This window comes from Prinia subflava, chromosome 6, assembly GCF_021018805.1.
Source record: "Prinia subflava isolate CZ2003 ecotype Zambia chromosome 6, Cam_Psub_1.2, whole genome shotgun sequence".
In the NCBI taxonomy this organism is placed as follows: Eukaryota; Metazoa; Chordata; class Aves; order Passeriformes; family Cisticolidae; genus Prinia; species Prinia subflava.
In genome coordinates this window covers 21,077,592-21,091,155 of record NC_086252.1, presented here as the reverse complement: position 1 = coordinate 21,091,155, position 13,564 = coordinate 21,077,592, and the positions used below count along the sequence as shown (strand labels likewise).

Sequence of the window (13,564 nt, the reverse complement as noted above, 5' to 3'; positions counted from 1 at the left end):
TTATCCCTAACCTCAGTAGTGTTCATAGGTAAAAGTTATCTATTGGCTCAGACCACACTGTATCATTTTGAAGAGATGCATTTTGAGTGTTTTTGTTTAAAAATGCCATAACTGTGTATGGCCTTGAAATAAGCAAAGGTAGCACAGAATGATTTAGGCTGGAAAAGACATCCAAGATCACCAGGCCCAACCTTTGACTGATCACCACCTTGTCAACTAAACCATAGCACTAAATGCTACATCCAGTCATTTCCGGAACACTTCAAAGGATGCTGACTCCACCAGCTCCTTGGGTAGTCCAATCCATTTTTTTGCAAACCTTTCCATGAAGAAATACCTCCTGATTTCAAGACTGAAATTCCCCTGGCACGTCTTGAGGCTATTTCCTCTTAGCCTGTCACTGGTTGCCTGGGAGAAGAGGCTGACCTCCACCCGGCCACAATCTTCTTTCAGAGAGTTGTAGAGTGATAAGGTGCCCCATGAACCTCTTCTTTTCCAGGCCAAACACCCTCAGCTTCCTCAGCTTCTCCTCATATAACCCACTCTCTAGACCTTCACCAGCCCTCCTCTGGACCTGCTCCAGCACCTCCATATCTGTCTTGTACTGAGGGACCCAGAACTGGACACAGGATCCAAGGTGTGGCCTCATCAGTGCCAAGTACAAAGGGCATATCCTTAAGTGACAGAAGAGACCCTTCAATATATGGGAGTAGAGCTTAGAACTTTGGATTAAATGATTTCCAGAGGTCCTTCATAAGCTACTTTTTTCCCTATCATTGCAATGATTTTCCATAATGTATAAAGGATTTCTATTGAAAAAGAAGAGTATGACAAAATCATTACACATACAGGCCCAAAAGATCCTTGTGTAGTTTCTCCTTATTCTGCAGTACTAGTGATACTTTTCTCATCATCTTCACATTAAAGAAACTAATTGAGGAAAATAATAGAAATTAATGATAATGTGGGATTTCCTGTGCAGAGTATTTTGATGTTGCATTATGCTAAAAACCCCACTTATTTGTATAGTTTTGAAATGGATCCAGAACAGAAAACATATGGTTCATTAATGCATATATATGAATATTGATATTTCTTTCTCCAGAAAGACACATCCTCAGAAATACATTTTCAGAAATGGGTTAATTAAGTTTGTAAGTATTCTTGGCACATTGTTTTTATCCCTTTGCTAATAGAATGGGTCAAACCATTTCAAACTTTCACTGTGAATGGTACTGCCACTGATTTTTCCTTCACTTACCATTTACATAACTTCCAATATGTAAACCTGTAATATCAGTGAAAATAAAAGTAGAGTGGACACACATGACTTAGTAAAATAGAGTGCTGTACCTGGTGAGGAGAAGTGAGCCTTTTTTCATATGTCAGTTGACTTCCTTCTGTGGAGAAGCGGAAACTTTTCCTTCTGATACTGTCTTCTGACTCAGACTTGGGGAACTTATCGATATCTCCTTTGTCCTCTGCTTCAGACATTTCTTTCTGTCTTCTTTTCTTCCTTCTGTTTCTTCTTTCTTTAGCACTCTTTGAGCTCAACTTTGATGCTTCTGAAGAGCTTTCCAAGAGTTCTCCTAATCCCCCTACACCACTGAAATCTCTTGATGCAACTGATGCTGCTGCTACTGCTGCTGTTGTCTGTCAGGTTACAAAGCAAGGTATTCTTAGTAGGCCAAAAAAGAGAATAATTTTATAGTCTTTTATCAACTGGTTTTTATTATCACAGTGATAATAATGCTCTTCATACACTCCTGAGTGTGTAAGTATACCCAAAAAATTGTATTGAAAATAAACTATTGAGTTGTACAGCTCCTCACTGTTTAGCAGCAGGAGCTATTTGAAGCATCAACTTCAGCAGAACAGTAGTTATACTATTTGTTAAAGCATTGCTGCACAAGACACTTGCCTGAAATAAAAGTAGTCAGAAAAGTTCTTTAACAGTGCTTTTTCATGTATTTCAGACCTGGTATTCCATTTTCTCTTGATAAAAGCCCCACATCACGGTCTAATCCAGCTGATCCCTTCTGAGCTCTTAGAAAGAAAACTAAAGCCTAACATTCATCGTCTGAGTTAATGTATCAAAATCCAGCTAGCACCCTGAAAGAAGTTGAATCCAGCCTTTCCTCACTGTCTTCACAGGAAGAATACTACCTTTACTTTTTCTTCTGCCTTTCTGTCCAAGACACAACCTCTAGATACATCTTCAAGCCCTTCCTCCCTCTTCACATGACCCCTTCCAGATGTCCCACTGCATCTGCTCTCTAGTCTTTGTTACAGATATGCAAAGGTACATTTATTGCCTGTTGGTGCTATAGCCTGAGAGTAGAAAAAAAGTTTTGGTTTCTTCCCTGATGGAAAGGGGTGAGATGACTAACTGGAACTGAGTTATCTCAAAACTTAGGACCAGTATCTTAACTACAGTGGTCAGCCTACTTGTTTTTGTTCATTAGGGAAGGGTTCTTTTACTCATCAAAAAAATAAGAATTGAGAGTATGTCCAGTGCTGTTCCTTGAAAGAACTGTGGGAGATTGCGATGAAATTCTGTAGTGGAAATATCTTTGAGGAGATGATAGGCTGCTCTTAGCTTACAAAAAAGGGTGGTGTGATAAATGGCAAGAGACTAGGGTTATATAACAAAGATGACTAGCAATTATCCAGCAAAACATATTATATTCAATGCCAAGTATTTCAGGAATGATGACATATCTCTTTACAGCAGGAAAGGATAGTTTGAAAGCTCATAGTATGAATTAATGTCTTTCTTCGCTACAATATACAACCCAGGCTATAGGAGTTGACTTAATACAGACTTTTTCTGCTAAATGGAGTATTAAAAAGATTCTGAAGTGTTTATAAAATAAAAAAGCAATACTCAAAATTTTGTCATACTGGTTCAGAATATCATCCTTCAAAGACTCTAACAGAAACAAAGGCAGCAGATGCTGAGTCATCACCCATCTGCTTCAAAACACTAACAGTGAAGGTCAAACAAGTAGAGCAATCCAAAGACCACTGTGATGCCTTACGTTTGTGGATTAATAGGTTCAGTGTCAAGGGGATTCAGACATAAACTGATTTCTGCCTCAGCAACTAATTCAACACTTCAGTGATCCACCTTGTACTGCCTACTTTCTGCTAATGTTTTCACAAACAAAAGAGATCCTGACTGTCATAATGCTTTACTTATAATGAATGTAATGGTTGCTGATTTAAAAAAAATACTGCTTTCCAGGGGTTTTATTCAACCTTACTTATAGTCTCTGTTTCTTATTCTATTCTTCTTTCTTAGTCTTGATCAGCTTCATTTTTCCTCACTCTCAGATACACAAACATCTAGATGAACCTGCTGGTATTTTTTAGTATAGTGTGATTTAGTGCTTTTAAGACATTACCAGCATTTAAGAAATACCAGATTTAACAAAACCCCAGCAATATACACTTTGCTGACATTCAACCTTTCTTCATTTGAATTTTGCAGGATCCTACTCTTTGTTTAGTAATTTGGAATGGATAAAGTTTAATGACTAAAATAAAGATATGCTATTAAATTTCACAAGTCATACATAAAAGTTTCTTTTCAAGCAAAAGACAGTTTGTCTTTTTGTTAGCACTTTATGGAGTAATTCTAACTTAGTGAAAGTACCTGTAATGTACTACCACAACCAGAGTTTCTTAGGAGTTTCAAACTTGCTAGCATTTTATAAACACTGTCCTGTTGAAAATTATTAAATGCCGTTTGGAAAGCAGTGGAAAATCAGTCCAGAAATTAGACAGATAGCTGACTTACAGACCTGAACTCCTGCATATATTTTACTTTCAGGTAAGAAAACCTCTCACAAAAGTATCTATTAAAATGTCTTTTTCTCATAAAACTTTAAATAGTTTTTTTCTCTTTTCAAAGGAAACAAAGATTACTTTAAAAGAATTCTGAAGTAATATCTTCGTTATTAACATTGCTCATCTGGTTTTGAATATTGCTTGTCTGTTCTAAGAATGCATAAACTTCTGATTTAGTACAGTATCAATTAGGGATATTTTTAATTATCTTGGTGGATAGAAACCTAGAACACTGATTACAATCCTTCTCTCTATTTGATGAATAGTTGTGGAAAATTATTAAGTACATCGAGCTTGGCAATTCTAACTCAGATGCAAACCTGAAGTAACATCACTACACTTTGTTCATGCTATTTATAAGACCTGTAACATAAAAGCACCATTATTTATGACTTGTTTAAAGTCAGGTTTCTAGTGTACTCTTATGGCAAACATTTTACTTTTACAGTCTTTTGGTGAATGAAGTAACATTCTTTTCTGTACCATTAGCTTGCTTTTTTTATTATTTGGTTAGTTCCTGGTTTTCATTGGCTATTTCCACTTTTATAACTTGCATGGCAAACAAGATCTTTTATTTTCTATAATTCATTGCACAATTTGTTAGTGCTTTTAATCATAAAAGATTTTTTCCTTGCCTTAAGAACAAGACTGTTTGGAAAGTACAATTTCCATCATTACCTGAGCTTCTTCTTGCTGCTTCCTCAGTTGTTCCAGCATCTGCTGAAATTCTGCCTCTTTCTGCTCTGCTTCTTCCATTGTTGCTTGATTCTGTTCTTCATAGGCCATGGCGACCACAGCCAGGATCAGGTTAATCAGATAGAAAGAGCCCAGAAAAATCACCAGAACAAAAAATATCATGTATGTCTTCCCAGCAGCACGCAGAGTCTAGAAAGTAGAGAGCATTTCTATATAGTATTCCACAACTTATCTTTTTCAGCTCATGCAAAAATAAGCCTATTTATATAATTTTGGACATCACCAACAGTTTACTATTTATGTCATAATGATTTCTTACCAGCTGATAGAGGTTTTCCCAGAAGTCCTGAGTCATCAGCCGAAACAGTGACAAGAAAGCCCAGCTGAAGGTGTCAAAACTTGTGTAGCCATAGTTGGGGTTTCTGCCAGCTTTCACACATATATATCCTTCTGGGCATTGCCTATGTGAAAATCAAACAGGAGGCACTTAAACTTAATAATAACTTTTATTCCCTTCTATAAAAATATGTGTTATCTTTTGGAAGAATATGCATTATTTTTCAACAGAAAATCCATAAATTACAATTAAATTAATTTAGAAAAAACATTTTCCGAGAATTGAACTAATTACATAGTAAATGAAAGATATCCTTTTCATCCACTCTCTGGTTGAAATGACCTAAATATTAACATTCTCCTCAATTACATTTTGCAAATAGAATATTTATTCCAAATGAATTATTTCCTGGCAGAAATAATTGCTAAAATGTTGTTAAGGTTACAGACAGATTAAACAATATTATTAGCTAAATCCAATTGTACTATTGGGGATTTCCTACATAATGCTGATACATATATTTTTAGTAAACTTCTTTACTGCTGCCAGTCAGGAATCCAAGTTAGGCTAACAATTCTAGGCTCATAATTTGACACATGTAAATGACAGAATTTGCCACTAGTGAAAGAGTTGGGCTTGAAAAAACAGATTCAGTCTTGTGTATGAAGTCACTGCTGTGCTTTCTTAATATTTTCCATGTTCTCTTGCTCACTTTTAGCTTTTGTTTAGCTCCTACTTTCTTCAATCAGCAAATCAACAAAAGAGACTTAAAAAAAACCAGACTTATCAATCAAACAAACTTCATTTTCCAATCAAGCAGGAAAAAGGCTGTTAATTAGTGTTTTGTTTAGCCAGAGTGTAAAATATCTTGACTCCACTTAGTTGCAAAACTCCTAAGTTCTGTAACCCTGCTAAATATGGAGTTGCAACTAGATCTCATGTTACTTCTTTTTCTACAGAGCATAACAGAATTTTTGAAAGGGTCTTACCCTGCATCAGAGCTATTACCACAGAGTAGGGCATCTCTTTGTCCTTCCAAAATGTAAAAATGAGCTGTGTAGAAAGCATTAGAAATATATATGAATAGACCATCTATAAATATAAAATCAAAATAAACCTGAAAGTGCTACAAAGTAAAATTAAAACAAATTATGTTAAATCATAGTGGCTAGCTACTGATCACTTTGTGTCTTGTTTAGGAACGTTTCTGGTTCTTGTATTTTTTTTATCGTATGTATTTGATCTCTGTAAATCAGTAACTGTAAACAGCTCTACATAAGGCAGAAATACAAATCACTCAATGTTCTTTGGGCACAAATAATTACATATTTTAGCCACAAATATATTAAACTAGTATATCAGACATTCTTACTTTCATCCTCAATGTAATCCTTCCAGTTAAAGGTGCTCACTGTCATGTTAACAAATGTACCGTTTTCATTCATTGTGCTGTTAAAGTAGGAAATAATGTTTATCTCAAAAGTAGAATTGTCTGGAGGCCACTGCAGGCATTTATTCCTCAGGTTGCCCATGAACAGCTGCAGCCCTATCAGTGCAAACACACTCAGACAAAACACAGTCAGGATCATCACATCTGAGAGCTTCTTCACAGACTGAATCAGGGCTCCCACTATAGTCTTCAGGCCTGCAAAGAGAAAAGATCCACAGAATTATGAAAGAGTATCTTTGCCCTTCCCATAATATTAAGAGGCCATGCAGACACTTAAAAAGAAATTATTTTTTTATTTCTCAAAAGGTAAAGCTTCATGAGCAGCCTCAGAGCTTGTGACGATGAATGAAAGAAAAAGATTCCTTTTTATGAATATGCAATGTATATATATTCCAACAAATCAAATATATAATATTCTCAAGCAGGAAACTTTATCAATCATGCTATCTTAGTACAGATTTGATCGCATTTTCTCATTTTTCTCTGCATTAAATATTCTGCCAGTAATTCAGTTTCCAGTGAAATCTAAGCATGACTCCACAACAGTGCAAAGCAGCATGAGATAGAATTGCCAATAACTTTGAAAGAAAAAAGTCTTTTGTATTTGATAAATTTTCCTGTGCATCATTTATTTCTTCTTTGGTATCTTCTTTTTTTGTTACTTGCTTATTTTCAAGACTACTGTAAATTTTAAGTGATAAAAAAAAAAAAAGAAAAAATTTCAAAACCAAGAAAGCCATAGCACTAAGCTTTTGTAATGTAGAGGCAATTTGTCACAATAAAATGCAGGAAAACAAAGCAAAATAATCCAGGCCTCATATTTTATGTTTCATGCAAGACTCTGTTAAACTCAAAGGCTGATTTTGCAAAATAAAAGAAGCTAATGCTGAAAAGGCAAAGAATCATAAACTAGGTTAATGATCCATGCCTTTTTGTTTCTTTTTTTAATTTCTTTTTTTTGGCAACAGGAGCAGCAAACAGCAAGACTTATGCTCAAAGGAAGTGAATTCAATGGAACAAAAGTCAGCCTCGGTGTTTAACCTTGCTCTCACCTGGAATGACTGATATTGTTTTCAAAGCTCGGAGAACTCTGAATGTTCTCAGCGCTGAGACATTGCCCAGGTCCACAAACTCTGTCACATATCTGTAATAGGGGAGTTCACACACAAACACAATGACAGCACACAAATAACAGTTGGAGATACGAGGGGCCTAACACCTTACACCAACTACTTCTTACCTGGAATTACAGAAATAGTTTTCAAAGCTCTCAATACTCTGAAAGTTCGAAGAGCTGAAACATTGCCTAGGTTTACAAATTCTGTTACATACCTGTAGGATTAAATCACAGTTATTCAGAATTGAAGCAGAGCTTATACTAATTATGTGGGTCTTCAAAACCTCTGTGGCAATACTAGCAATCATACTTCCAAATTTACCTGTCTCTTCAATACATTTTGCTTTAATAATTTTCATCTATTTTGCTTAAATGTCATTGAAATGAAACCCACTGATTTGTATTTGAACATCTAGTTAAACTAATTAGCTTGTAATGGGAGGGTAACATGAAATCAAAGGGATGGCTTCATTTCTGGTGAGCAGAAAATGTAGGACATGAAATTAGTGTCCCTCAGCAGTAATTACACCAGTGGCTGCCATTCCATTTTGGCTTCTGCCATATTTCACTTTGAATACTAAAATACATTGTCTAAACTTCAAAGGTTGCAAAAATTAAATATGTTTAAATAAATACATTTATTATAATAATATTTACTACTAATTTCATGCCCTGAAAGCTTAAAAAGTGCTTGAACCACTTACGCCATTAAAATGACACTGAAGTCAAGCCAGTTCCATGGGTCTCGCAGAAAAGTAAAACCTTCTAAGCAGAAGCCCCTTGCAAGAATTTTGATAAGTGATTCAAAGGTATAAATTCCAGTGAAAGTGTACCTGAAAATCATTAGAGCAGGAATAATGGATTTTTGCATACTTACAGACAGTGCCAATCTTTAGCAAAGATGACTTAAAAGAGAAGAAAAAGTATTTTAAAGTGAAAGGAGTGATTTATTAACTTCTCTTGCCCTAAATATTGTAGTTGCTGTTCAGTCATTTTGGAAACTTGAACCTGGTAGATATGCTACTCGTTTTCTAAAAGGTTGATTTAATCTCAGTTCTTGTGCTTTACTAGACTCTAGTATTTATGGATATATTTCAGACTTTTATATGTACATTCTTTGGCACTCAGAGGGTTGCCTCTTTGTTTGCATTTGTAAATCAGGTAGATGTCTAAGTGTTCCAAAAACTGAAGAACTTTTTTTTATGCCTAAATCAGAGAGTTTTGTAAAAATCAGTTCTGGATAATAACTGTAGTAATGCCTATATTACATGTTTATTTCACAAATATTCATCAAATACAAGAAAGCATGCCCAGACTGTTATTCCGAAGATGGGGAGCATGATTACCTCGTGGGAACAGCTATTCATTTAACAGTATCAAACAGTCAGCTATAACCAGCATAATGCAGGCACTTCCTGAGACCCACATGGATCTCTCTGGACCTCCAGAATAAAGGAACTCTTCCTACAGACCTACTGCTCTCCTTTCAGACTCTCAGCAACTCTAACAAGCCATCGTCACTGTTAACTGGGAATGGGTTAATGGTAGTTGTTTCTGAACAGGGTTCAGTGTACGGTTCATTAATGCAAGGAAATAAATAAATAAAAACCAGTAATGGCTTTCTGAGAAAAGGAGAGAATGAAACAAGCAACAAGTGATTAGAAGCATGTTTTTCATGAGTAGTATTATTTCAAATAAAAACAAAGGGCTTTGAGGAACATGACCTAGTGGAAGGTGTCCCTGCATGCCAGGGAGTTGGAACTGGATGATCTCTAAGATCCCTGCCAACCCAAACCATTCTATGATTCTACAGTATTTCAGAGGAAAATGTTTGTTTAGGAATAAACATCCATTTATAACCATGAATAAGAAAGAGAAATATTCCTTATTTAGGTCAGCTCTTTGTCACTCTTTTGTAGGTAAGGCCCTTTCCTCAGCAGTTTGAGTTTCTTGTGGTTTGTGGGTTGTGTGTCCTTGTTGTGCAGGCACTTATGAGGTCAAAACAGTAAGGCACAATAAAAGTCCCACTGTGCTGAGATCACGGATACTCCAGCAAGGTATGGCAACAATTTTACATGCACAATTTTATGTGCACATCTGTAGCTCCTTGTCTGCTTTACAGATTAGAATATCCAAGGACAAGAGCTCCTGTTTGTACTACACAGCAGAAGTTCAGATATTCCTCAGGCATAATTTTAACAAAACGTGGTGTTACTCTTAAATCATTTAAGTGATTCAGGAGAAAACGGGAAAGATATTAATGATCTCATGGAATCTGATTCTTCCTGACTCTGGACAAGCCCATTCTGGCATTCACATTTTTATAAATACTTCTTGTTTGGACTCACACAAAAACAAAGACATAAAAATATAGAAGTAAAAAATATTTAACTTACTCTACATTCTTTGTCCAGTCTGGAGGGTTACTCATGGTCATAAATACGCAGTTGGTCAAAATAGTGCACATGATAAGCATGCTGAATAATGTAGATACAGTTAAGGCACACAAGTCAAAAAAGTAACACAGCTTTATAACACTGAAGTAACTTAAAAATATTATGTATTTACAAATATGTAAAAATAACATGACACTAATTAAAGCCTAAAAATAAAACTTTGCATATAATTTTATGTATTGTAAACGGTGTGCCATCTGGCACAAATGGTGCACTTCTGTAAAAAAATGCAATACTTTTGTATAGCAGGTTTAGGTTTTAAATTAACTTCAAACATATCTTTAACTCTGTAAATCGTGAAATGATTACTCAAATGTAATTATTCATTTAATACAGGTGGATCATTCTAGAAGATCTTTAGTCAGAGGTTGGTTGTTTAGGCCCGAGTTTTTCTTTGAACATGATTGAAATATATTGGAAAATACTCTCCTTTATCCCAAATTTTTTATAGGACACCTATCCCAATGCTGAAAACACAATACCAAAAAAGCTGCTCTTTACCCATGCTCTTTTGTCCTTGCTGAGCGAGTCTAGTTCATGAGTAGTACTACTGGTCTTGGTAAAAGTGTGACCTTAGATATGTTCAAGTGCAATGGTTTGTTACTAATGTGGCCTTAGCTGCAGGGCTTAGTATGGGATCAGGTCTCCTTTAGATATAAAGCCTGATATTTAAACTCTGACAGATTTAGGTGGTTCAGTAGAGGATTCTCTCAGCAGGGATGAAGATCATACTGCAATTCACATGTGATACTGGTCCTTTTTTTAAGCGTGAGCAACTTATTTTTTTTTTAGCATAGTTCACTCCCATGGACACAATTTGTATATCCACATGAAAAGTATTCGTTCAGTCATTAAGTATTTTTAAATAACAACATTTAAATCAACATTAAGAAAAAAGGATATGAATGTACCAAAATCTTGATAGCAATTTTTCTGATGGGATTAAAAGGAGTTAAAATATACAAGGCAGATGTGGCACTGAATCGGAAAATTGCTTTTCCCTTATTCAATACTATGAAAGTCTGCAAAAAAGAAACACAAAATTAAAATAGTTTCCATTCTCCACATGAGAGGTACATGTTCCCTTCCACTGTCTACCTTTGGTAGGAAAAGAACTGATTTATATTAATACAATGGAGTAAACCTTCCACGGCCTATTCTCCAATTTGTTAAATTTGCCAGCATGTGGAATGAATTATGATGTAATTAAAATTGGTGGGGATTACAAAAAACAATGGCAGTTTATCAATAAAATCAAAATAGAGGATTTTGCCACTAAAATATTTCAATTTTAATTCTTATGAAGTCTTTGATTAAAGTGAGAGTTTCAAATTTATCAAATACATTCCACCTTGTGAGCAAACACAAACAAAACCAAAATAGCAAAACGACAATTCTAAATGCCCGTTTGTATTTAGAACAAATACTTGACAGAATTACATACTCACATATATATAGTGACAAGGAGAAATTGTCATTACAAAATCAACCACAATTTAAAAACAATTTTACTTTCATTTTCTATCTAAATACTATCAATATCAATAACACGCATTTTCTAAAATATATATCTGTGAAAAAAATAAAATTATTAATATATTTCCAGCTAACATAGTTTGGAGCAATGTGAACAAGCATACACCAGAATTTGGCATCCTATTACAACAATTTTTTTTTTTTAATTGCTGGTTTTCTTGTTAACAATGTGGTCTTACTTTACCTTTATGTAAGCAGAAAATTTAGCTAGTGATTATCTTTCAAAATTCTGTCTGATAACCTATGGTTTGTGTTCAGTTTATTTTGTTTCTGTGGGCAGTCACTGCCTAAGTGCATTTGTCTGTGAATTAGGGTTACTTGCATTTTTGGTGCCGCTTGAAATTTCTTCAGGACATAACTATTCTTCATTCCTTTTGGTCTTTGTCAATAGTAATGGCTCTGCTTTACGATAATAGCGTCTCTGTTATGCTCTCAGCAGAGCTATACAGTATCACTGTTCTCCATGTTGATTTCCATTCTCTGTAAAAACCTGGCTGTGATCATAAAAATTTGGCCCTCTCTGTGTCCTTTACTGCTTGTTTGGACAATCATTTCGGGCAAGGAAAGCAAATCTCTCCAAGGGAGGAAAGAAAATAGGTGAAGGAGTGTTGCTGGTGCCTGTTCAAAGAATAACATCAAGCCACTGCTGAGGGTGGCAGAGAATGGACACACACTCCTTGGCATTTCTCCCTGCCCTACAGTCCTTCACCCAGCTGGAAATGCTAAAAAGATGTTGCCTGTCCCAAGGTCACTGCTGCAGCTGAGCCTGAAGACAGACTAAATTCACATATGAATTCCTCTGCACTGACAAGGCAATGATTAAGGGTAGTTTCTACCATACACCAGAGGAAAGATGACTAACTCTAGTCCATGATTTAAAATGTCCATTTGTTTTCTGTTGAGCAGATTATACTGCTAGGTAATATAAACACAGATGTCACCTGTGACTAAAGATCCTACAGTTTACTAATTGCTCTCATGTACTAAGAAAGGCATCATCAGTGTGAGCTTTTACACTTTTGTTCCAAAAATCTGACTACTTTTGCTGATCAGTGGAGGTTAGAAATGATAGTTCAGAACTTCTCAGGCTTTCTGAAACCTCACTTGCTGAGACAACTTTATCCCTGAACTTATTTATGCAACTTTATTCCTGAAGTTTTGCAGCTAGTCCAGAAAAGGGCTTTGTACTGGTAATTATATTGTAGGTAAGAATTTGCATGGAACTGTTATAAGACAAACCATACAAATTTAAATAACCCTTGGAAATTCTGATTCTTTGAGCTTTATTTTTTTACATTTCCTTGTATTATCTACAGTATTGTTTATTTAACTTTGGCAACTGCTAGGTTATGCAATTATATACAGATTCTGCTCTATTTTCTTTTCCCATTACTGAGGCCATAATTTTTAAACCTGTTTTATAAACCAAAGGCAAACACAAATTTAGCCACAAAAGTGAGAGTAAATAGCAAATAACTCAACAGAATTGAAGCAGTCAAAATATGGAAGAGCGTAAATCAGTTCTGTTAAATAAAAGGATGATTCTGGATATTTAGCAGCTTGATAGTTCTAACTATCATATGTCGTGATTAAACTTTTCTAGTGTATAAACTTGTATCCTATTTTGTGCAAAACATAATTCACTCACTTTTTTATTGATGTAATATGGATCCAGGTCTTCCAAAGGTTCAGATACCATTCCTGGAGGTATATCACCATAAATAAATGGCAGTGTCTTTCCTGCCTCCAAGTCACTGTTTGGTTTTGGACCATTTTCATCATCATCATCTGTATGTTCTTGCTTGGGTTTTTTAGCTTTTTCTTCTGCAGAACGTTTTTCAATAGCTGCGAGAGACTCTCTAGTAAAATAGCGGAAGCTTTCAGGTCCAGGTGGTACCAGCAGTGCCTGTGCCATGTTTTCATCCTGCAAATTTAATTACTTTTAGCTTCTTGGATAAGAATGACCTATAAAAGAAAATTAAATAATTTAGGCAAGCTGGATTGTACCAATAGGAAAAACCCAAACATTTGGTCAGAAACTCTTTCCAGGCTTAAATAGAAATAGATACAGCATATTTCAAGGCTGAATGGCAGTTAAAAGCAACTGATAAGAATTTATT

General features: G+C 35.3%; 1 protein-coding gene across 15 annotated transcripts in view; it reads right to left on the bottom strand.

Moving 5' to 3' along the window:
- LOC134552188 (sodium channel protein type 2 subunit alpha-like) overlaps nucleotides 1-13,359 on the bottom strand; it is a 50,569-nt gene extending 37,210 nt beyond the window's left edge. For 5 of the 15 annotated variants that reach the window (XM_063400615.1, XM_063400619.1, XM_063400625.1 and 2 more), the window contains exons 1-10: nucleotides 13,093-13,359; nucleotides 10,812-10,930; nucleotides 9,849-9,938; nucleotides 8,157-8,285; nucleotides 7,388-7,479; nucleotides 6,258-6,530; nucleotides 5,875-5,938; nucleotides 4,868-5,009; nucleotides 4,531-4,737; nucleotides 1,354-1,653 (exon numbers count right to left, since the gene is read on the bottom strand). In XM_063400615.1, the coding sequence (XP_063256685.1) occupies nucleotides 1,354-1,653; nucleotides 4,531-4,737; nucleotides 4,868-5,009; nucleotides 5,875-5,938; nucleotides 6,258-6,530; nucleotides 7,388-7,479; nucleotides 8,157-8,285; nucleotides 9,849-9,938; nucleotides 10,812-10,930; nucleotides 13,093-13,359 (1,683 nt within the window). Of the gene's footprint in view, nucleotides 1-1,353; nucleotides 1,654-1,915; nucleotides 1,922-2,795; nucleotides 2,801-3,967; nucleotides 3,972-4,530; nucleotides 4,738-4,867; nucleotides 5,010-5,874; nucleotides 5,939-6,257; nucleotides 6,531-7,387; nucleotides 7,480-7,575; nucleotides 7,668-8,156; nucleotides 8,286-9,848; nucleotides 9,948-10,811; nucleotides 10,931-13,092 lie in introns of all 15 variants that reach the window. The other 10 variants (XM_063400616.1, XM_063400620.1, XM_063400626.1 and 7 more) reach the window with 6 other exon arrangements.
- Between the last annotated feature and the right edge of the window lie 205 nt (nucleotides 13,360-13,564).